Raw genomic sequence first — 24,123 nt, forward strand, 5'->3', positions numbered from 1 at the left:
AGAGTTCCAAAAAATAGTAAGGAGAGAGAAGAAAGCCTTCCTCAGTGATCAGTGCAAAGAAATAGAGGAAAACAATAGAATGGGAAAGACTAGAGATATCTTCAAGAAAATTAGAGATACCAGGAGAACATTTCCTGTAAAGATGAGCACAATAAAGTACAGAGATTGTGTGGATCTAACAGAAGCAGAAGATATTAAGAAGAGGTGCTAAGAATATACAGAAGAACTATAGAAAAAAGATCTTCACAACCCAGATAATCACGATGGTGTGATCACTCACCTAGAGCCAGACATCTTTGCAAAGTCAAGTGGGCCTTTGGAAGCATCACTATGAACAAAGCTAGTGGAGGTGATGGAATTCCAGTTGAGCTATTTCAAATCCTAAAAGATGATGGTGTGAAAGTGCTGCACTCAATATGCCAGCAAATTTGGAAAACTCAACAGTGGTCATGGGACTGGAAAAGGTCAGTTTTCATTCCAATCCCAAAGAAAGGCAATGCCAAAGAATGCACAAACTACTGCACAATTGCACTCATCTCACAAGGTAGCAAAGTAATGCTCAAAATTCTCCAAGACAGGCTTCAAAAATACGTGAACCGTGAACACCCAGATGTTCAAGCTGGATTTAGAAAAGGCAGAGGAACCAGAGATCAAATTGCCAACGTCCACTGGATCATCGAAAAAGCAAGAGAGTTCCGAAGAAACATCTATTTCTGCTTTGTTGACTATGCCACAACCTTTGACTGTGCGGATCACAATAAACTGTGGAAAATTCTGAAAGAGATGGAATACCAGATCACCTGCCCTGCCTCTTGAGAAATCTGTATGCAGATCAAGAAGCAGCAGTTAGAACTGGACATGAAACAACAGACAGGTTCCAAATCAGGAAAGGAGTATGTCAAGGTTGTATATTGTCACCCTGCTTATTTAACTTATATGCAGGGTACATCATGAGAAACGCTGGGCTGGAAGAAGCACAGCTGGAATCAAGATTGCCGGGAGAAATATCAATAACCTCAGATATGCAGAGGACACCATTCTTATGGCAGAAAGTGAAGAAGAACTAAAAAGCCTGTTGATAAAAGTGAAAGGGGCAAGTGAAAAAGTTGGCTTAAAACTCAACATTCTGAAAACTAAGATCATGGCATCCAGTCCTATCACTTCATGGCAAATAGATGGGAAACAATGGAAACAGTGACAGACTTTATTTTCTTGGGCTCCAAAATCACTGCAGATGCTGACTGCAGTCATGATATTAAAAGATGCTTGCTTCTTGGAAAAAAATCTATGATGAACCTAGACAGCATATTAAAAAGCAGAGATACTACCTTGCCAACAAAGGTCTGTCTAGTCAAGGCTATGGTTTTTCCAATAGTCCTGTACAGATGTGAGAGTTGGACCATAAAGAAAGCTAAGCGTCAAAGAATTGATGCTTTTGAACTGTGGTGTTGGAGAAGACTCTTGAGAGTCCCTTGGACTGCAAGGAGATCCAACCAGTCCATCCTAAAGGAAATCAGTCCTGAATCTTCACTGGAAGAACTGATACTGAAGCTGAAGCTTCAATACTTTGGCCACCTTATGCAAAGAACTGACTAATTAGAAAAGTCTCTGATGTTGAGAAAGATTGAATTCAGGAGAAGAAGGGGACTACAGAGGATGAGATGGTTGAATGGCTTCACTGACTTGATTTACATGAGTTTCAGCAGATTCTGGGAGATGGTGAAGTAGATAGAAGCCTTGTGTCCTGGAGTCCATGGTGTTGCAAATAGTCAGATAAGACTGAACCACTGAATTCATTCACCCAAGGACCTGTTCTGTTACTGTCCAGGACTTTTTGCTTCCTTAAAGGAATTTGTTAGAGGCCAGCCAAGAAATTCAGGCAAACTTTGTAGGGGCCCCTGCTGAGGCAGAAGGGAGGGAGAACAAGCAACTGTTTCCTGCTTGCTCAGAAGGCAGGTGGGGGAGTCAGCTTTTTCCTTATATGGGGTGAGGGGTGAGGGAAGGGGTGTATAGAGGAGTCCACCCAGAGAGGGGCTTAGGTGCTTTGTCCACCCCTTAGGTGGTGCTGCATGCAGGGGCATATGTGGTACCCTGCCTTTGCTTCTGATACCTGGTTTTTGCTCCAGTCTCTTCAAAAGTGGCAGTTGGGTTTTTCCATCTCTTTGTATCTTTTGGGTCCAGAATTTGCCTTAAATGTGCATGCACACAGTTACTTTTAGTCCCATACAGTTTCTTTGTGTTTTGTTACCCAAGAGAGGTGCATCCAGGTATAAGCATTTCAGCAAAGCATTCCAGGTCCCAGGCCTGTCTTTGTTCCACACTGAGTGACTTGAGAAAAGGTGCAGAAGCAGCTACAGCCCCATGTTTTCCTTGGACTCTGGGGCCTGGTTGTTCTGGGCACTCCAGGCAAGCTGGCACAGCCTCTAGGCCCCTGGGTCTGCTGAGAGATGGCCCACAGGTCCATTTACCAGCTTCTGACCTGAGAAAATGATGCAGTTTTAGTGCTTCAGAAGACCTCAGAAACCTGTTCCTAGAATGCCCTTTTGCAAGAGGAGGAAGCAGGTTAAGAGAAGCTCAGGTGTGATGCTCAAACAGAAGCTGCTTCTGCTGGTAGCCCATTCACTTGTCCACTGAGACAGTAAGTTGTAGCTTCCACCTGAGTTTCAGTGGTCTTCCTTCTCTGTAGGTATATGAAGCACTTCTTTGATACTGCGAACTGTTTTTAGTTCTCTTTTTTGAATGCCTCTTGGGCTTCAATACTAATAAGGACAACCTATGGAAACAAGTTTGAATATATGTTAATTGATTATAAGGATAGTTTTTATCCTAGAAAAATTCTGAAAATATCATTCACATTTGTTCACATATCCCTTAAAAATTAGCTGTGTTAAGGGATTAGTAAAGATAGTATTATAATTATTTTTAGAAATAATTATAAACACTCTATATACATCTTAATCATTTTCATTAAATAAGTCAGTTTTGTTATTTCTTTCAGTAACTATGTATAAATAATGCTTTAAACTAAAATATTATGTAATAAAATGTAGAAATATAGCAATAGATAAATGGTAAAATGTGAATGGAGAAGACAATGGCACCCCACTCCAGTACTCTTGCCTGGAAAATCACGTGGATGGAGGGGCCTGGTAGGCTTCAGTCCATGGGGTCGCCAAGAGTCGGGCACGACTGAGCGACTTCACTTTCACTTTTCACTTTCATGCATTAGAGAAGGAAATGGCAACCCACTCCAGTGTTCTTGCCTGGAGAATCCCAGGGACAGGGGAGCGTGGTGGGCTGCCGTCTATGGGGTCACACAGAGTTCGACATGACTGAAGTGACTTAGCAGTAGCAAACTGTGAATTGAACTATTTACTTAAAAAATAGATTATGTAGGAGCAAAATAGGTAGGTCAAAAATTGTAAATGTCAGAGGAAATTCTCTTTTCTTACCTCCAGATACAACCTTGAGATCATGTGAATCAAGTGAATGTAATTTAAGTGCAATAAAGATGTTTCTGAATTATCAGTGCTTATAAAAACAAACAAACAAACAGTCATTTCATGGAATACCCACTATGTATATATGTTCAACTGTTTTGGTCAAGCAACCACTTACCTAATCTTTTAACTTTCAGTTGGAATGTTGAATGCACTAATTATTTTCATGGAGTATCTTATTAAATTATTTCTTTCAGTAAATATGCATAGGGTGATATTTCTTTCAGTTTAATTATTCTCTGCTCTACTGTGATAGTGGGCTTCCCTGGTAGCTCAGCAGTAAAGGACTCTCCCACAATGCAGGAGACACAGGAGACCTGGGTTGAATACCTGAGTTGGGAAGATCCCCTGGGGGAGGGAATGACAACCCATTCCAATATTCTCCCCTGGAGAATGCTATGGACAGACGAGCCTGGCAGACTATAGTCCATAGCGTGGCAAAGAGTCGGACACGACTGAAGCAGCTGATCACACATGCACGTATACTGTTATAGTAAATGAGATTGAACTTTAGCAAGTTGAAAAGTCCCAAATGGATATGTGCTTTAATTAAAAAATCATAAAGGAATTTTTCTTAAACATTTTAAACAAATACATAATATATATAGATTATATAATATGTATAATATATATGTATGTACACAAAGTTGGCATCTATAAAACTATTATACTAAAATGTGTGACTTTTGTAAACATAAAACTTTTCTATTAAACACTTTTCCTATAAGCATTTGGAGCGTTGTAGTGTACTCTAATTGTCAATGATTTGGACCCAAAGATGTACTCAGCCTCCAGTAAGCTGGGGCTGGCCAGCATTCTCTGTGTCCTTCTGGTTCTTATCTAATAGGGGTACCCCATCTATCTACTCCTCTATCTTTAGGAGCTGCCAGAAACCTGTCGATCGAACCTGACCCTCCGCCCAATCACAGATGGTTGTATGTGGACAATTGCAGCCACTCTTCATAGTTTATGCTGCCTCTAATTATTTTTCCCTACAGTCTGCTCTCCATTCTTCAGTTATCATAATCTACCTAAATGCAAATCAAACCATGATTTCTCACTCATTGCCTCTAAAATCCTACAAGAGTTTCTCATTTTATTAGATAGAGATACTTTCCAGGGTTCCTCATAAGGCCCGAAAAAGGCTTTCTGTGCACCTGATTCCCTCTCATGTCAGAGAGATTGGCAGAAAGCCAGCCAGCCTTGTTATTGTTAGGAAAATACAGAAATGGTTCATCCATGGACAGCCCAGTTCACTTTCTTTTCATTCAGATTCCCTAAGATCTTATTGGGTCACGTTAGCAATAAGATTCATTTTACAGTGTGAGGGTTTTAGTTCCCTACAAAGGTGCCAGAACTAAGAGCATAGCATCTTATTTTGCCACTGCTGTGCTAAATGTTAAATTAAATTCTGATGCAGGTCAACAAGAAGAGATGAATACTACTAGTTTGATATTGGAAGTATAATTGCTTTTATTATTTATGTGTTTCTATATGTATTTTAAGCCTTACTATGGCTCAGATGGTAAAGAGTCTGGCTGCAGTGCAGGAGATCCGGGTTCCATCCCTGGGTCGGGAAGATCCCACTGGAGAAGGAAATGGCAGTCCACTCCAGGATTCTTGCCTGGAAAACCCTGTGGATGGAGGAGCCTGGCAGGCTACAGTCAATGGGGGTCACAAAGAGTCAAATACAACTGAGCGACTAACACACACTATATTTATTTTACTCATCTCCAACAAATAAAGTATTTTTCAAGCAAATAATTACTGATAGTTTATAAAAATTCAACTTATCCCAGAAAGAGATGAGATCATAAAATGCAATTGGATAATATATGCTAACTAAATATTAAAAAATAATTCCGACATTGATGATTTCTTACATGGAATGGTGCACCCAACTTACTAACATTTCCCAGAAGTCAGAGTTAGTAGAAAAATAATGATGTAAAGGTTTATACCCCAAATGTCCTGGAATCATTCTAGATAAGATGCTTTATAATATAATTTTTGAATACATATTTGAGAAGAGATTAAAAAATCTATTATTATGTGTAATTATTTTTCATAGCTTGTATTTGGAAATACAGTAAATTAGAATATATCATTGTTTTCTAAGAGTATCAATACTAAATATATTTGACAATTGTTTCTGTAAAATAGTTTGGTTTTTGTAATTTAGCAACTTAAAACACCTGATCATTTTTAGTTTTTCTGTGGACATAGTAACAGTATACCCTTTGATTATACTATCTTTTGTCCAATTTAGAAGTGCCGTAAAATCACCCATTTACTTAACAGAGAAATGGCCAATGTTGAAAAATATCATTTCCGTGGTAGTATTTTCAAAAGCAAGATTCTATTTTTATAATACACAGCATCTTGGTTCCTATAACCAAGTATCTGATTATGTCAATGAAACCAAGAAGTAAATTGAAGGAAAGGATATCAAGTAATCTTTTAATTTTTAAGAATGGATTGCTCAGATTTCTAGTGTTTCTTAATAGAAATTAATTTTTTTAAATATTGGCATTAATTTTGTGATCCTCTAAAAATGTATTTTAGTTAAATATTTCCTGATATTTATTATGCAGTGGTCATTCTTGAATTAATTCCCTGGAAATTGTCATTTATTCACTTATTCTATTCCTGTTTGGTTGGGGAAATTAAAGTATTAGTATGTTTAAAACTGGGGCTTCCCCGGTGACTCAGTGGTGAAGAATCTCCTGCAGTGTAGGACAGGCCGGAGACATGGATTCAATCCCTGGCTCGGAAAAATCCCCTGGAGGAGGAAGTAGCAATCCACAGGAGTTTTTTTACCTGAAAAGTCCTATGGTCCGAGGACCCTGACGGGCTACAGTCCAAAGGGCTGCACACAGTAGGACTCGACTGACTGAACAACAACATTTATAATTAACAGTAAAAGGTTTTCCTTTTTTACATTTTTATTTTTACTTTATTTTGCTTTACAATACTATATTGGTTTTGCCATATATTGACATGAATCAGCCACGGGTGTACATGAGTTCCCAGTCCTGAACCCCCCTCCCACCTCCCACCCCATATCATCTCTCTGCATCATCCCCGTGCACCAGGCCCAAGCCTCCTGTATCCTGTATCCTAACCGGTGTCCTTTAGAATTTCAACTAATGATCCCTAATCTTAAAATTCCTTGTTTCCAATGGTTCATGTAAGTTCTAGAAATGTCTTTTAGGATACAGACTACAAAAGATGATAGTCTTTTCCTCAATCATCTATTTGTTTCCATAAATCACCTGCTTGTACAAGCACTCAGCGACTACTTCGTGAGGGAGAGAATACAATTTTTAAGTCTAATCACATTAAATGTTTTTTAAAAAATCTCAGAAAACAGAAGGATATTATAATGACTGATAATCTGGCTCCTTGTTACTACCTAGGGAACGCCGAGCAATCTTACCACACAAAATAATTTGCTATAAAAATAACTGTGCCAACTCTATTTCCAATAAGTGTAAAAATAAACAAATTTAATAACATGTAAGTGTAGCTAATTACTTCAATTAAGATAAGTAATTTTATGTACTTGAAAGGCTCAAGCCATGTTTAGTGGCTTTTCTTGGGTGTGAAAGTATCAGAGACTATTTCTTACTTATCTTTGTAATTTTAACACTTAACATAGTAAATAATTGACAAAAATTAAGTGATATTTTAAAACATTAAGCTTTGTTTTAGGGCACTGAGATTTAGGTCCTAAATAAACTAGTATTTTAATTATTTTCATAACCTGAATATATTTATACATTAAAATATATAGTAAATGCTGTTGACAAAAGAAATGTTGACCATCATAATCATACATACCTTTTTCAGTACTTTATAAGAATTTTATTTTTTACCCATTGAACTGTTCACCAAAGAATATTAAAGAAATGATTCTCAGCATCTAAAAATTTGCATTTTGAAGAAGCAATTCATAGAATAAAATTTATTTATAGAATAAATTTTGAACCCTAGCTATGCCAAGCAGGAGGTGATTTTAAATCTCATAAGGTGTACGTACTTCTCATAGAAGTTTATAATCTAGTTGGGGGAATAAAACACCTAATCTAATAATTGAAAATCCATTATTGACATAAAACAGACAGAAGTTAAGGCATACGGAGGCTGATGCTGGTTGGTTGGGTAGTTCATCGCCGTGGTGCCATTGGAGGTGGGACTTGGGGAGGCTTTTTTGCAAGCATGCCTGGAAAAACAGGTGTTTCCAGTGAAGGAAATGAAGAGAAAGGGTGTATTGGCCTGACCATTTCCCTGACCAAAAGTCATGCAAGGGAGCTGTAGCATAAAAGTAGAGCATAACTTTGAGAGTTTCTTGAAAAGCAATAGTAAGCTAGAATAGTTTCTGTGGAAAGATGAGGGAAAGCTATCTGACAATGTGAAGTTAATATTTATATTGCAAGCTAGATGGCAGTAGCAATTGTTATCAAATAATCTGATGTTCTACTTGTCCATACATTGAAGAATAAACACATGGTAAAATAATGAATTATGTGTGTGTTTTAACTTATTGATGAGTTCACTTTATTATAACCCTTGATTTCCAGAAAAAAATTCATAACTGAAAATTGAACACCAAGAGTCAGTTTACGAGTGTATTTGTTTCTTAGACATCTACTTATAAGTCCTGGGTGGGGGAATAAAAGACATAAAACTATATTTAAAGCAACAAATTTGTATCTAACTTCCAGAGGCTACTGCTTTTTTTTGAAGTGCAGTGAAAGAGTTTGTATGAGAAAATGTGCCTAAACACGGAAGCCATATAAGTTTTATATATGAACACAGTTGTTTATTGACCCCTTCATTGATGGTATCAGCATAAAGATATAGGAAATAACCCTGTATTTTCATAAGCCATATACCATATGTATATACACAATATTATGCTATACATGACTTCATCTGATTCCATAACTTGCTTTTCATTGTTTTCACCGAAGCAGATCATCTTTTTATTTGGCTATGCTATTTTCTCGTGTAACTAATGTAGTATATGATCTTTGAATCATTTGAATATGAATCAACAATCACGAAGAACTTACTTATTCAAAGTATAACACACTAAAGGTTTCCCTTCACTCACACTCACCAAGTAAGAGAATAATAGCAAACATAATAGCTTGTTATTTTTAAAGTTTGGATGATTTGATTGGCATTTACTTTCATAAGAAGTCAAGAAGATAATAGCATCTTGAGAGAGAACACCGATATTTGAAAGTATCCCATTGTGAGATATGGATGGAGCCATAACGTTTGTTGTTAAACCTCACCATGGATAATAATACTTAAACAAAGATGTTTATTTTTTTCCAAGCACTCAGCACATAAACACTGGCAAAAGAAAGTCATTTAATTAGATAAGAGTTTACATATGTCACTTAGAAATTGGGATTATTTTAGGTCTGAAACAGTCAGTCTAGAACATTAAAAAAAAATACCACCATAGTGTTGCTTTTCCATCTGAGAAAAAGAAATAAATGGCCTACATGTCATCTGTCTTATAAGGAATTTGGTTACATCAAGACTTCATAATAGTTTTAATTTTTAAAGTAATTTTAGATAAATTGTTTTGATGGCAATAATAAAAATTTCATTTAAACTTTTGGTTGTATGAAAATTATATAATAAGGTCCATATATGATTGAAGAATTTCTTAAATACTGTGACCCATGATAAGGCATCAGCACTAATATTTTATAGCATTGGTGATTAATAAGTAGAATTGACTAGATTGAAGAATATAGAAATCTAATTTGTAATATAAATATATTTGGGATACTTCAATCACATTCCAGCTAATAATATGACATATTCACTGAAATAACTAATGCCTATTTTAAAAAAATAAGTAAACTCATTTTTAAACTTCAGAATTATTAAAAATTGAATATGACACTTTTAAAATGATCTCAGCAGTGTCAGGCTATATCCTCAGACTCCTAAATTTCAGGATCATTGTCCCTGTACAGTAAACTGTTTTTCCTTAGAAAATAAATTGCAGGCTATTATCATACTGCCACTGAGTTGAAGAATTGCCTTCTCTAAAGTAGGTAATAAAGTTACCTATTTGTTAGGATGTTGTGGGCATGGGATAATTTCTTTTGCTATCCTTTACTTTCCGAGTGCCCAAACTGCCTTAGTCTAGGTGTCAGAGCCTCCAGATTATTTTCGTGAACCTGCACTCTGATTCAGATGCCCTAAGTGATAGACACACACACACATACACAATTTAAATGATAAATTCAAGGGGACAGAAGGTAAAGCATACTGTTAATAAAAATTACTACTAAATTTCCTTTGCCATTTCAGATCCAGAGAAATTTCAGTTATACTTAATATTTTAAAATATTGGGTAGTGCATGAATCTAGATATAAAATTTCAAAGTAGTCACTTTCCAAAATCATTAAATGATATGTGATTAGATGCTTCTTATTAGCAGAATGAAGCATGATTTAGGCAGAACCTACAGTGCGCATAAACAAATGCACTGAAAGGTTGTTGGCAGCAATGGGAAACAGTGATGGATTTTACAAGATTAAACCAACTGACATTTTATGAAAATTTCAATTTCCTGCCTTGGATTCTATCTAAACTGACAAAAACACACATTTAAATTTCTCAAATTTCTCCTGGGATGTTCACTTGTGTAGAGTGTCTGGCAAGGATTTCTGATAAATCAATCTGTCAGGTGCCATACTTTTAATATTTATGAGGAAAGCTGCCAGGCTGGACAAAACACGTGCTAATGTTTTCTCCTCACACAAAAGATCAGAGCTGTGCATACAAAAATGCACTGCTTAATTGCACAAAGTTCACTGTAATATTTTAGCAGAAGATTATTTAAAGATGGATGGGAAAAGCCAAAACAATAAGCTGGTGAAATTACCCATTCCTAAATGTTGACATTATTAGTTCTAGCAATATAGCTGCACTGTCATTAGAACAAATTTTACCCAATCATCTGTGTCATGTATAAAAGACCTGGTCTTAAAAGCCCAGCAATTTTCTTGTAACATTGAGCACCACTGACCCTTGGCCCTCAGCAATGCCCTCCCAACACCTGCACTCAGGTGAACCAGAACCAAACATGCCATTAATGAGGCTTTATTTTTATTAAAATTATTTTTTGTGGCTCAGTGGTAAAGAATCTGCCTGCCCATGCAGGAGACGCCTGTTCAATCCCTGGATCAGGAAGATCCCCATGGTGGGGGGAAATAGCAACCCAATCTAGTATTCTTGCCTGGGAATATCCCATGGGCAGAGGAGCCTGGAAGGCTACAAAAATTATTTTACGGTAGCAGTGAAAAGTATGGAACTCTTACAGAGTTCTAAGTGTATAGATTAAAAATAAATATTATGTGGAATCTATTCTTTTGTTCAGCTTATTTTTTTCTCTCCCCATCTGTCTCTGAGTTATGCCCAGATTTTTCTTCCTTTCTTAGGAGGTATACTTTGAAAGGATTAAATGAAAAAACCTGGAGTCATTCTCATTCTTAAACATAACTTTTAAAAGTTTTTAGAAAAGAGGTGAAGAATTATGTGGGGACAAGGCCGGAGAGGATGAAAATTATTTAAGCTACCATTTTCTGTAAGCTTTGGAGGACACCAAGGTCAACTTCCTCTTTGGAAAAATAGTTCATCAAGTGAATGTTTGCCTTAGCTGAGCTAAGTTACAGGATTACTCACTCCACAAGAAAGTGCTGAAAAAACCTGTGGGGGTGATCACTCTCCGGCAAAGCAGCAACTGCTTTGCAGTCAGGATTCTCTCTCTGAAGAACAAGTTAGCACTGTGGTTGTATTTTTTCTGATGCATTGCTTCAAAACATGATCAGACAAGAATACACTACTTCTGTTAATTAAGCTGACTTAAAACCCGATGTTTCATTTCACTGACTGTTGTTATTGTCTCTTGAAATCTTGTTCTTGTTTATAGATTTTTTTTGACTGGAGTTTAGAAATATTCCAAGCAGATGAGCCTAGAAAATTTAGAATCATGGAATGAATCAGTAACTTCTAGATCTGTGTAGGAACATATTGCATGAGACAGTGATGTGATTTGTGAGAAATGTCTACACACGAGCTTTCATATACCTTTATTCTGTCTTTAGAATTTGGAATGATGGGAGATCATACAATTAAAAGTCAGCGACCTCGATCTGTTCATGAAAAAAGGGTCCCTCAGGAACAAGCTGATGCTGCTAAATTTATGGCACAAACTGGTAATACGTTAGTTACATTTTTCTATTTATTGTTGTTAATTTAATGAAACCACTGCATGTTTTCATAATCTTTTGCTGCACATTTGTCAGTTTTTGGAGCTGATATTTTTTTTGAGCCATTTTTTTTTTTGTCACCAGTTAAAGTCCATAAATGAAGTAGCTGTGAATTGAAAGTGCACAAAAATGTGTAAGATTTATTTTGCTTTCAGTGTGAGACATTTAGGATTTACATATTATTACTTATGTTAATTAACTAATTAAAATGTATTATTAAACTTTTACTGAAAGTCAACAAAGTTATTTCATCAACAAATGATTATTTTGACTTTTCAGAAATTAAAATTTGAAGTAGGACTTTAGATGATGAAATTTAATGTTTAATATGTTTAATATTTTTTAAATGTCTTGCATCATCTATTAATTGATTGTTAAAATGTATAGCAATTAGAAATTTTTTTAGAATTTAATATTTTTAACTTGAAGAGTTTTCTTATATGAGCTAAATAATAAAAAGTTGACAGTCTTTATTCATAGCTGTAAAACACTCCTAATAATTTAATATCAATAAAAATAACTTTTTGGTTTATAACATTTTAATTTTAAATAAATTAGATTATTCTTAAATACATCCCTCCCCCAAATATAGATACATTCTTCTTTTGGCTCAGCATAATAAGTGGGCTATAGTTCCACCTATTTGTTCTGCATGTAGAATGTTCTTAGATGAAAATATGATTAAACTGTATTGTGACCATTTTCAGCCATCACTTTTATTTTAGGAAATTGCAAACTAACGGTTTTATCTATGTCTTCACAAAGTCTTATATGTCCCAATCTAGACGATGTGTTTTACCATTATTACAGAAGTTTCACGTACGTGATCAACTTTTAATATAACATTCAGACAAATTTTGATGAAATTCTCTTGAAAAATGAATGTTTCTTTTAGTTCATATATTCTTCAGATAACATTTATTCAGAACACTAGATTTTTATCTACAACTTAAAAATGCAGATATTCTTAATGAATTGTGCTCTTGGTAACGGGTTAGTAGTTGTGGACTTGAATATATTAGTGGCAAATAGGTCAATGAATTCTCAGAACAGGAAGAACATTTAGAATAAATTCTACAATTAAGAACATATTTTTAGCTTTTTAAAACTACATGTTACAGCCAAATCCAGAAATGAAGAAAGCTTGCTTATCTGGATTGCTTTTTGTGCAGCTTCTTGTTTAAGAAAAGCTTATTTACATTTTTACTGTTTGACCGTGCAAAAGCAAAAGTGCATGACTAGGTTTGGGCAAATTTTCAAATTTCTAAATGTATTTTTCTCCCTTTCAGGGATCAAAAATTCAACTACTGACCAGAGATTAGGGAGTTTTTGTCTCTAAATAAAGCATAGACCATGGGCTGACTACTCAGCCTTCTAAGATTAGAGGTGTCTTGACTTTTTGCAAAGGAAGTGGCAGACACTGGCTTACTAAAATTCCTAAAACTAGGGTCACTTATTAATAAAATGATGAACCACAGTCTTAATTTTCCAGGAATGTAGCAGGAGTTTTTATATAAACTCAAATTTTGGATTTGCCTGACACATACCAAGAGAATTCAGAGTTTTAAGCCAAAAACCTTTTTGCAAAGTCAAATCACAAGGAACATTATGTTTTCTTAGTGATTTATTACTAATTTCCCTTTTAACTTACTCATTATTTTCCAAGAATTGTTTTGTATCTACTATATAGTAACACATGATTTGGTAAAATAGATGAAATGCTTATTAAATAGATCCATGAAGAGCTTTAAAACTGTTTCTCCATGCTGTGAACAATAAGTTGGAAATGTCAATGAACTTCAGAATTAAACTTCTGAAAATATTGATGGAACACTTGAATTGGTAACTAGTATATATTTCTTATTTCATTTTAATCCAAAGATAAGCAATTATAAATACAGGTATAAGACTGATTTTAAATTTAAATTACTATAATACTGATAAAAGACTAGAAAACTGCATTATTAGTTTTTAAAATGCATAATTTGACACTCACAGTCGTAAAGCTAAAAGGAGAGGGTTTTTTTTCCCTTAAATATTTTTTTGAGTTATACTTTCTCTAGATGTTTAGGTATTTGGAATAAATATAGCTGAGTATCACACAATAAAATTTTATGAAAGTTAACTTTTATTTATAAAACATCTATTTTACCATATAAAACTTTTCTATTTATAAAACAAAATAAATGAGTGTTACATATAAACAATGATAAGCATTTGCTAACATTAATTTAAAAACAATAATAAAATAGATATAAAACTGAATAATAAAATACAATATATTTGTATATTAGTCCTGAGGGAAAACAAAGCAGCAGCTATCAGACCTCAAAATTTAAGACTTCCTTTCAAAATGAGTAACCTGGCCTCTTCAACCAGTATGATCACTCAGCCCTTTTATGAAATAATAATTAAGTGGCAATTATTTTAGAAGAGTAATATTTAGTAAGGTTGCATTACTTTATCAGAATAACTTGATCATTTTAGTCGGTTAGGTAATTGAGATAGGTTAGTTTGGGCATACATGTACAATGTTCGAATGAAATGAAATGCTGTGATAAGATATAAAGACATCTAAATTAAATGCCAACAAAATGGCTTAAGCCATTTTAGTTATACTCACTGATGCTTTTTTAACATCATAGTTAAAAAATGATTTTATAAAAATGTTTAGGAAATTAGGCTTTTATTCCAGTGGAGAAAATAGCATACATTAATATGTAGCATGTTATTTAAAACAGAAAAATAAAATTGTAAATATATTTCTAATTTCACAATTTTTACATACTAGCAACATTTTATATTAATATGTTTTTTATAGCTTAAAACACACTCTCATACATTATCTCATTTAATTCTCACAAATAGGTTTTGAGGTAGATGTATTACTCATCAGACTGAGAGATTCAGAGAAATAAAGTAATATGCAATAGATTTCCATCAAACACAGGTCTTCTGACTCTGCTTGCAGTGCTTTTCTAGTTTCCCTTCATGTTTTGTGTCACAATGAAGAGCCTTAAAAGTTCCGTAGATACTGAATCCTTCTATACGATGTGTAATATGCCTTCAGTTTCGAGTTAAGGAACCAAATTCTAGTAGTTTGTGCTATCTCCAAAGACACATATATTAAAAAGAGTATACATTGTGTTATACTTTACTGTTTTAATATCAGTGAATTTTTCATAAAATAATTTTGCTGGAAAGTATTTCTCACAAAGCCCCAAGGTACCTGACTAAAACAGCCTTCATGCCTTTCTAGGATGAGGCCATGGCAGAATGGAAAATACAGCTAGTGCATGGAAGTGTTACTTGAAATTATAGATGGAGATGTAACAAGGTCATTTTTATAGGTTGACCAATATTTTAATGGCAAGGTTTGATTAGTAATTTGAAAGCCCATATATATATGTTATTCATTTATTTATTTTGGTTTCGATCAACAAAAGGAACCATCAGTTTGAAAGAGTGAATTAGCCAATTCTGAAGAAATCAGTCCCTCCAACCTAGGCATCACTGTCTAGCTTGTTCAACAACATTGTAGCTTCTTACATACAGAGGCAACCTGAATTTTCAAATATTTGTACAAAAATGCACTTAAAAGTAGTTTGTGATCCTGATTCATTGCTCACTTTAATTAAAACATTTTTTCCTGCTATCATAACAATGCAATGCTTTTGTGGAAAAATAGAACTAATTATATTCATAACTTTTATCATTGACTTATAATAGAATTCACAATGTTCAAAGTTTTCTGGCTTTTAATTAATAATATTCAACCGTGATATTTCTACTTCACTTAGTCTTATCATAAACACCAGTTCAACTATCACAAGAAAAAAAATTTCATTATACTTTCCCCAAATTTATTTTAAATTTTTATTACTATATATATATGCATGTATATATACATGTATAGATATTTTTAACCATTGTTGTATTATTTGGTTTCTAAAATAATGATTTTCAACCTTGATAGAGTATTCTTTAATGTAAATGCATAAACTACTAGTCATAGCTTTAAATATTATTCAAATATCATTCAATAACATTTTTATGGACTAGTAATATATAAATTGGTAGAGGCAAAAAATACTGGAATAATCAAGGGTGATGACTCGAGAATGACCAAGAAGAACATTGATCACAACACTGAAAAGATGTCCTACTTAACATAAAATGTCATCCCAGTTACCACTGTACTCTATGACATACATCCAGTTATAAATGCATTCTATGATTTATACTTCTGGGTACATAATGAAGACCAATATAAGAACAAATGTTTCTACTACATACTCAAAGTGTGGTTGGTGGACCCATGCTTGTCTGTGGCCTAACTGTCCTGGGCCTTGAGATAAGAAGCTTACAACAGAATGTAACGTGAACTACTTTATCAAATGCATGTTTTATTTTAGCTGATTCTCTTTTTCTTGGAAAAGATAACTTCTCAGTGAAGAAATCAGAACATTGAGTTACATTCTGATCCAATCTCCTTCTGTCCTAGAGTCCCCGCCTGTGGATCAGTTGCCTTGAGTTACACTCCAAGTCATCTCTAAGTCATTTACTAACCTTTCCACAGAAGGTGGACAAATGGATTATCACATTCTATCCTTTGAATTCTATTCCCAAGGCAAATTTTAAATAAAACCTATAAAATATAAATTGCTCCTTGGTTTATATAATCAGTAATACAAAGCTTTCAGAAACACTTTGCCAAATGATGGAAAAGTACTTTTCAACAAAGTCTAAATTTAGCTAGTATCTTCCAGTAGGTAAATGGCCCGACTTTGTATTTGGAGAAAAGCAACTACAACTTTTCCAATCAGTTTTCAAAAATGTATTCTGAACACCATGACCAGATTATAATTATCAATAGGAGCTCTTGAGATTGTCTTAAAAATTCTTGATTTTACATCTCCTTGGGACGTGACTTTGGATAATAATAGAATGGAGACATAGTTTCAGGGTAATGCCTACTCCAAGAAACTTAATGAATTCAGACATTCAGTGACTTTTTAAAAAACCCTAGTTTTTAGTAAAAATTAGTTCCAGGTTAAATTAATAGAAATCATAGAGGAATTTTCCTTTATTTCAGTTGAAATTCATTTTGAGGAAAATTGTGAGCAGAACATTTTAAAACAAATTATCACAAATGAGTAACTGTTATAGGATGAGAAACTAGAACTAGGAATAAATTATAAATAAGTGTCAGTGTTCAACACAATAAAAATTAGATATGCCCAAACTCCCAGGGCCCTACCTAATTCAACATTAGAAAGGAGATTATGCAACACAGAATTGGGGAAGGATGCATCAATATATGCCTGCTCACCAAAGCCAGAGTAAGTTTAGCCATGCTTTTGCTTTCTCTTCCAAGCAAGTGCAGAGCCTTAGGCTGGTTTGAAAAGAATCGCTCCAACAATCATTCATTCCTGGTTGAAAAACACTGACTGGTCCATTCATAGCATCCATGGCCCAGTGGATTTGTGAAGCAGAGTCTTGCTAACAAGGTTATAGCTAACGTGAACCTTGCATCAGTGTAATAGTACCTCTATTTACATTTCTTTTTCTCTGAAATGTTTTTGTATGGCTTTGATGTACTGTCATGTTTTTACATTGAAATTATTCTTGCATGTCATAATGTCACTCTGGTATAATGCTTACTAGATGAATATTCAAGACGGTATTTCATGTTTATTTGTTGTCTTGCTCACAGGTGAATCTGGCGTGGAAGAGTGGTCCCAGTGGAGCACATGCTCAGTTACTTGTGGTCAGGGGTCGCAGGTGCGAACCAGAACTTGTGTATCACCTTACGGGACACACTGCAGCGGCCCATTAAGAGAATCAAGGGTTTGCAATAACACTGCCCTCTGTCCAGGTAGTGTTAGCAGCAACTACAACTGTGGATGTTATTGAATTGTGTCATGCTACGCATTTGGAACAATATGTTATTTTCATATGAACTGGGTATAGACATTTTAATAAGAGTGAATAACTGTAATTTGTTTTCAGCTGTGAAATTTTTTGATGTATGTGCTGCTTTCTGCTTTCAGAGCAGTCAAGCAATTATATAAGTGACTCCCTACCCACTTGAAACTATACGCTTGATATTTCTGTATCTGTTTCTCATGGTATTTAAGGTTCAAAATCTTATTTTAAAAGGTGAAAAAGTCCAATTGAATGTTGGATGAACAGTGAAATTTGCCAGAATCCTGAAATGTGATCAGTAGGCACTGTTTAGGCAGTGATTAATACAACCTTTAAGGCAGTCAGCTATTTTCATACCACTCATTTAACCCCATCAGGAAAAAAAGTGCCCCTGACCAAAGGACTTTCTGTTAGTTTATTTCATTCAAGTGACTGCTCTCATCAAAGCCATCCTCTGCTTTGTAAACCTAAAGTCACTAATGGAAAAAGATGGTCTTCTTTATAGCATAATAGCTTACCCACTTAGGATCTGATTTTTTCATGTTGCTTCATTTTTTGTCAGGCAGTGCATAGATGCATATTATAAGCATTTTTTCTTCTCAGACCTCTGACTATCGTGTAAAATGAGTACCAACAGGATTCTTTCAAGAAGTCCAAAGCACATAATCCTGTGAATCTCCAGGTTTATATTTATGCTCAGCCATCTGACAGATGGGTGATGCAAATTCATTGTCCCCTGCAGCTGATGATGGACTTGCATTGACAGCCCATCTAGATCCTCTGGAGTGAGATGGACACAAGGAAAGGGCCTGACACTGCACTGATCTGGTTAAGTGTGCTTAAGGCTTCTGGCGAGTTCCACTTCCAGAGAAGGCTGATTCTGCAGTTGCTAAAAGCCAAAGTACAGAGTGGGCAGCCCAGGGCAGGGGTAGCCCTGATTTCCCAGAAGGGGCGAGGGCAACCCATTCAAAAACAAGTTGGAGGAGGAGTTGTTTAATAGGGACAGAGTTTTAATTTGCAGAATGAAAATTTTCTGGAGACTTGTTTCCCAACAATATGGATATACTTAATACTGCTGAATTGTATACTTAGAAAGGATCCGAAGATAAATTTTCCATTTGGTGTATTTTTATCACAATAAAAGGAAAGACACACTGGTAAAAATAAAAAGGGAAGAAAGTGGTGAGCAGTCCTGAAGAAGGAATGCTTTGGTGAGCTGGGAGATCCCTTTGTCAGGGGCTTCGAAGGCACATAGCAGTAGAATTCCCTGGCAGTCCAGTGGTTAAGACTCCATATTTCCATTGCAGCGGGCAGTGGATTTGATGCCTGGTCACCGAACTAAAATCCTGCATGCCCCACAATGCAGCCAAAAATAAAAAGTAAAAAAATAACTGAATAAACAGAGCAGAATAACAGTTTGTCCTCATTATCTTAAACCTCCTGCCATGATGCCTGCTGAAGAAGTACATGCTAATTATTGGTTCCTCTTCACCTCCCCATACATAGAGGTTTGTCTTTGTAAATAGGAAGGATGATAAGAAATCTGTATCTTTTAATCATCTAACCACTGTTATAGTTCTGATATTGAATCAAAGATCTTGACAAGAGTTTTGTTGATTTTTTTTAAATTTTCCAAACATGAATAATAACTTAGCAACTTTATTATTTTTTAAATGTGGAATAGTTATCCCACTGCAGGAAATTGTGATACATTTCAGATGGTGATTGTGCTTCTTGTGAAATATTTTCTGTTCAACATTTTGTTCACTTATTTGCCATGCTGGTAAATACGTATGATTTTATATAACAAACAATGAAAACAGTAAAAAAAAAAAAAAAAGAAAGATGAATTTAAAATTGAGATAGTACTTTGAATAGTATATTTTTCTGAAATAATAGCTTATTCACAAGAAGAAGGTTACCTCAGAAATAAATAACCTACTTGTCACACTGTGTATAAGGAAATGCATTTGCCATTTAGTTAATGAAAATGACACAAGGGAAAATTGAATGTTAAATGTCACTTTTCACAAAATGTATGGAATGATAAACTAGAGCTTATATTTATTTGTTCTACTAAAGGTTAATCAATAGTGTTATATATTAGTTACCATTCACCCATATTATTCACATTTAAAGAGTTTTTTAAATTAAATTGCATAATAGTGTGTTATTTCTAATATGAATCCTAAAATATACAGCCTTTTACAAAATTTTTGCCTTGACATCATAGTTTCTTAGAAACTTTTATGCTCAGAGAAGAAAATGCTAGAGATAAACAGAAAGTAAACTGAGAAAATTAGAGAGCTACGTGAGATTGTGTATTTACTGACCTGGTCTTGGCACCCCACTCCAGTTTCTTGCCTGGAAAATCCCATGGATGGAGGAGCCTGGTAGGCTACAGTCCATGAGGTAGCAAAGAGTCGAACATGACTGGGCGACTTTCTTTCTATTTTCTGAATTACAGTTTTATGATCTCTTCCAGGGTTTCCCAAACCTTGGTACTATCAACATTTTGATGTGGATAAATCTTTATTGTGGGGAGCTGGCCTGAAGGTGTGGGGATGTCTGGCAGCATCCCTGACCCCTACCCTTCAGATGCCAGGAGACTTCCTTCTTCCCCTGAGGCTGTGGCAACCAAATATGTCTCTGATGTTTGCAGATGTTCCCTGGGGAGGCAATATTGCCCCTGGTTGAGAACTACTAACCTACTCTGTATGCACTGCAGTATTTTAGAAAAAATGTTTATTTAAGCTAAGGAATGGTTTTGTTTTCATATCCATTTATTTTCTTGAAAATAAATGAAAATAAAAGAAAACCTTCACTTAGCAGAGTTATCTTATACATTCCAATCTAAATTACAACATAATTTGTATACTTATTTCAAAATCTGGTAGTAATATAATTTGCATATTGTATATTCTTCATTTTATTTCTAGATAGAATAGAGATGAAATAGAAATATTACAGCTGGTGTCTAAAGAGGAAACAATAAAAACAGATTAATTTGATTTGCATCTAGGCGTGTTTTTCAAATGAACTAGATCACTTTTCATACTTTTCTAAAAATAAATGTTTATATAATAAATTCCCATTAAAATGAAAATATTTAACCTTTATCCTAAATCTTATGAAGAGAATTTATAAAATTTATTTAAAAAATTGTGCCCCAATTTCCTACTAATTCAATAGTATCGTATATAAAACTTATGGATAATTTTATGTCCTTTTCAAATAAAAAACAATTTTGCTTTTTAAAAATGATGTGGAGGACTCATGAAATTTCATGATGAAACAATAAAGACTTAAAAAATAGGAGGTAAGATTATTTTTCAAAGGATTCTAGCTTCATAATTTAACTAAGTCATCAAGATTAATTAACATTTCAGTAAGATTTTAGAGAAAACCCTGCCAGTTTAGCAGCTTTTTCTTCTGAGATTGTGCACTGCTTTCGGAACAATGCATTTTGATAGAAGAGGAAACGAACAGAAGAAGAAATTAAAATACTATATAGCCTATTAACATCTTATACAAAAAGTAGGGGAGAAATGGTGTTTTTTTAATGGAGAAACTTGGTAACTAAACACAAATGCAAAAATTGCTTAAAGGTATGCATTTTACATAACTAAATGTTTGTATATGTTACTTTAAAATATTTTGCTATAATTAATCATATATTCCTATATGTAAATAGGTATTTGAATATTTTTTTCCTTAGACTTTAAATTCAGACTTACTATTTATTCTTATACCAATGGATACAAATTAATTTTGGTGTTCCTAAACTTAAATGGGAAAAATGCAAACATCTTAATTTCTCTCACTCTCTCTTTTTCTATACAGGATGTTTGAAATATACTTACCAGCTAGTTTCACAGTATCTTAAAGAATATTTCATTGAATATTGCCTAAATTTGGTGAATTTTTCCAATATTTGAACACAGCTTCCAAGTTTGGGCAAATAAATAGTATAAATAGAACAGACTGCCTCATAATTAAGGGTGTTGTATCTGTGTTTTTAAAATAACAACTTGGTCAGCAGATAAGTGAAGAAGATTCTAGAAGTACTATGTTTATTTGAGTAACTCTTCTGTCACTTCTACTTGCCCTGGCCAATGTTGAGGAGAAAATGAGCACTTTTTTTTGTCATTTAATTATAAATTGCTACTCCCCCTACTCATGTCTGTAGGTGTTATATCAAGCATTTGCTCATGGACTTTCAAGTGTAAGGTAGAGTTTCAATAGCAAGACAAGAACTTTTGACCTGAAGAGCACATTTTGCCTGGTTTATTTTGATTTGTATTATCCATGGAGTAGATATAATACATGTATTATCCATGGAATGTTACTGCTTACTGCCCCAGATGTTAAAAACTGGGATGGAATTGGTGATTTGACAGTTCAAGAAAGGGACCTAAACTTTGAACCCTAATGGACTTTTGGGAAAAGATATCAATATTTAGAAGTGGTTATTATGGAGGAACACAAATTATGTCAGTACTTCCAATCAAGTTTGAATTAATCATAATGGTATATTTGAAGTACTGATGTATTGATAGTTATATGAAGCATTATCTTAATTAAATCATTTGTTTTTTCAAGAAGTTTTACTTAGTAGAGTTACCAGTGTCATTTAGTTATTGGAGGAGGAAAGGTGTCTTCTGGTTTCCTGGCTGTTAGAAATAGGTCTTCATATTTGTCCCTCATTTTAAACCTAGGGAAAGAGGGGACTCTTAGCAAATAAATAGAGTTTTTGAAATTTACCTCTTATTCAAAAAAACAGTGACTTTAAAAACCCACAGATTTTAAATGGCAAAAATACATTTTCTAAAATGTGAGGTTAAAAGTCTGTTTAAAATATGCACCTTCAATTCTCTGTCAATTTAATCAATTTAATCTTAATCATTTAATACATTGATTAAATTTGTTAATCCAGTTTATTAATCCTGAAACTTTTTAAATGTTGAAAAAATTAAATTGACCCTGTCTATTTAAATTCAGCTTTAACTCCAGAAGGTTACTGTAAGAAATTTAGTTAATTTTTACATGTATGTGAAGTAACTCATGACTGTTTTACCATGACAGAGAGGGGTACATTTCCATTAAAAAAAAAAGATAATAAACTATATGATATAAATAATTGTTCAAATACAAAGGTACATGCAAGTTTATATTATTTTAATGATTTTTGAGTTAACTTACATTTTATGGTAAATAAGAGTAATTCAATTGAAGTTTTAAATTATCTTCATACTTGTCTATTTGATGATTTTTTTTTTCTTAATTATGTATTTAAAAAAGTAATCTTTGACTTCGTGTCTCAGTTCCTGTTGTTGAAGCTTCTTTGCTTTGTTGCAGTCCATGGAGTCTGGGAGGAGTGGTCTCCGTGGAGTCTCTGCTCATTCACCTGTGGTCGAGGTCAGAGAACCAGAACAAGGTCGTGCACTCCGCCCCAGTATGGGGGGAGGCCGTGCGAAGGGCCGGAGACGCATCATAAGCCGTGTAATATCGCCCTCTGCCCAGGTGAGCCTGTTCTGCATTTGGGGAACTGTGTTTCTGATCTTTGTATATGGTCCCCAGTATACCTAAGAGATTTTAAGAGTACAACCTTCATTTAGCCACATTGGAAAATGAGCCTTTTCTTTATTGATTCTTGCTTAAATAAAACCAGCTACCTTCCTTGATTTTATTGTATGCAGTTGTGTATATTAATATTTCATTTATTTTGAAGTATTAATAATTAATACTGTGTACCAGGGGATGTTCACCTTTATTGAAATTTTATAAATATGCAAATTAATGATTCCCACTAAGACTCTTATCCTATACATGGATTTCTCTCCTGGAAAATTTGTAAGACGTCCCAAAGACTTGAATGGACTATTGCTTCCACACTGTAACTAGAGAGTCTGGTGTAGAGATGGTCCTCCCATATGAGGATTATAGACATTTGCTAGAAAATCAGACTTTCTGCATTCACTGCTAGATATTCAAAATGGTGAGATCATAAGTGATATATAATACTGATGTGATTATGAGGACTGGAAAATCTGTTCTTCAAGTGTATTTACATTTTTTTCCTTTCCTTTAAAATGTTTCAATTCTGTTTTACCTTTTGATAATTTCCCCCATTGCTCCAGAGAAAAGTCTTTGTAATGCTGTTATTTAGGATGCTGAAACATTCACACATAAAACAAATACCTACAAAATGAAAAAGACTGATCTCTAGCTTGAAGGGGTTTGCAATTTATGGGAGAAAATGAACACAAATAATGATAGAATCTCCCAGGAAGGCAAAGACACTTCTTAAAGGAAGAGACAGGTATGAGTGGCAAATGGCAAAGTCTAACAAAAATGAGCAGACCAGTATTAACAAGCAGCATCT

General features: G+C 34.3%; 1 protein-coding gene across 2 annotated transcripts in view; it reads left to right on the plus strand.

Annotated features, from left to right (window-relative positions):
* ADGRB3 (adhesion G protein-coupled receptor B3) overlaps window positions 1–24,123 on the plus strand; it is an 883,764-nt gene that overhangs the window by 325,969 nt on the left and 533,672 nt on the right. For both annotated transcript variants that reach the window (XM_005688755.3, XM_018058811.1), the window contains 3 exons: window positions 11,646–11,756; window positions 17,527–17,688; window positions 23,097–23,261. In XM_005688755.3, coding sequence (XP_005688812.1) covers window positions 11,646–11,756; window positions 17,527–17,688; window positions 23,097–23,261 — 438 coding nt within the window. The remainder of the gene's footprint in view (window positions 1–11,645; window positions 11,757–17,526; window positions 17,689–23,096; window positions 23,262–24,123) is intronic.

Source organism: Capra hircus, chromosome 14, assembly GCF_001704415.2.
Source record: "Capra hircus breed San Clemente chromosome 14, ASM170441v1, whole genome shotgun sequence".
Lineage (NCBI taxonomy): Eukaryota > Metazoa > Chordata > Mammalia > Artiodactyla > Bovidae > Capra > Capra hircus.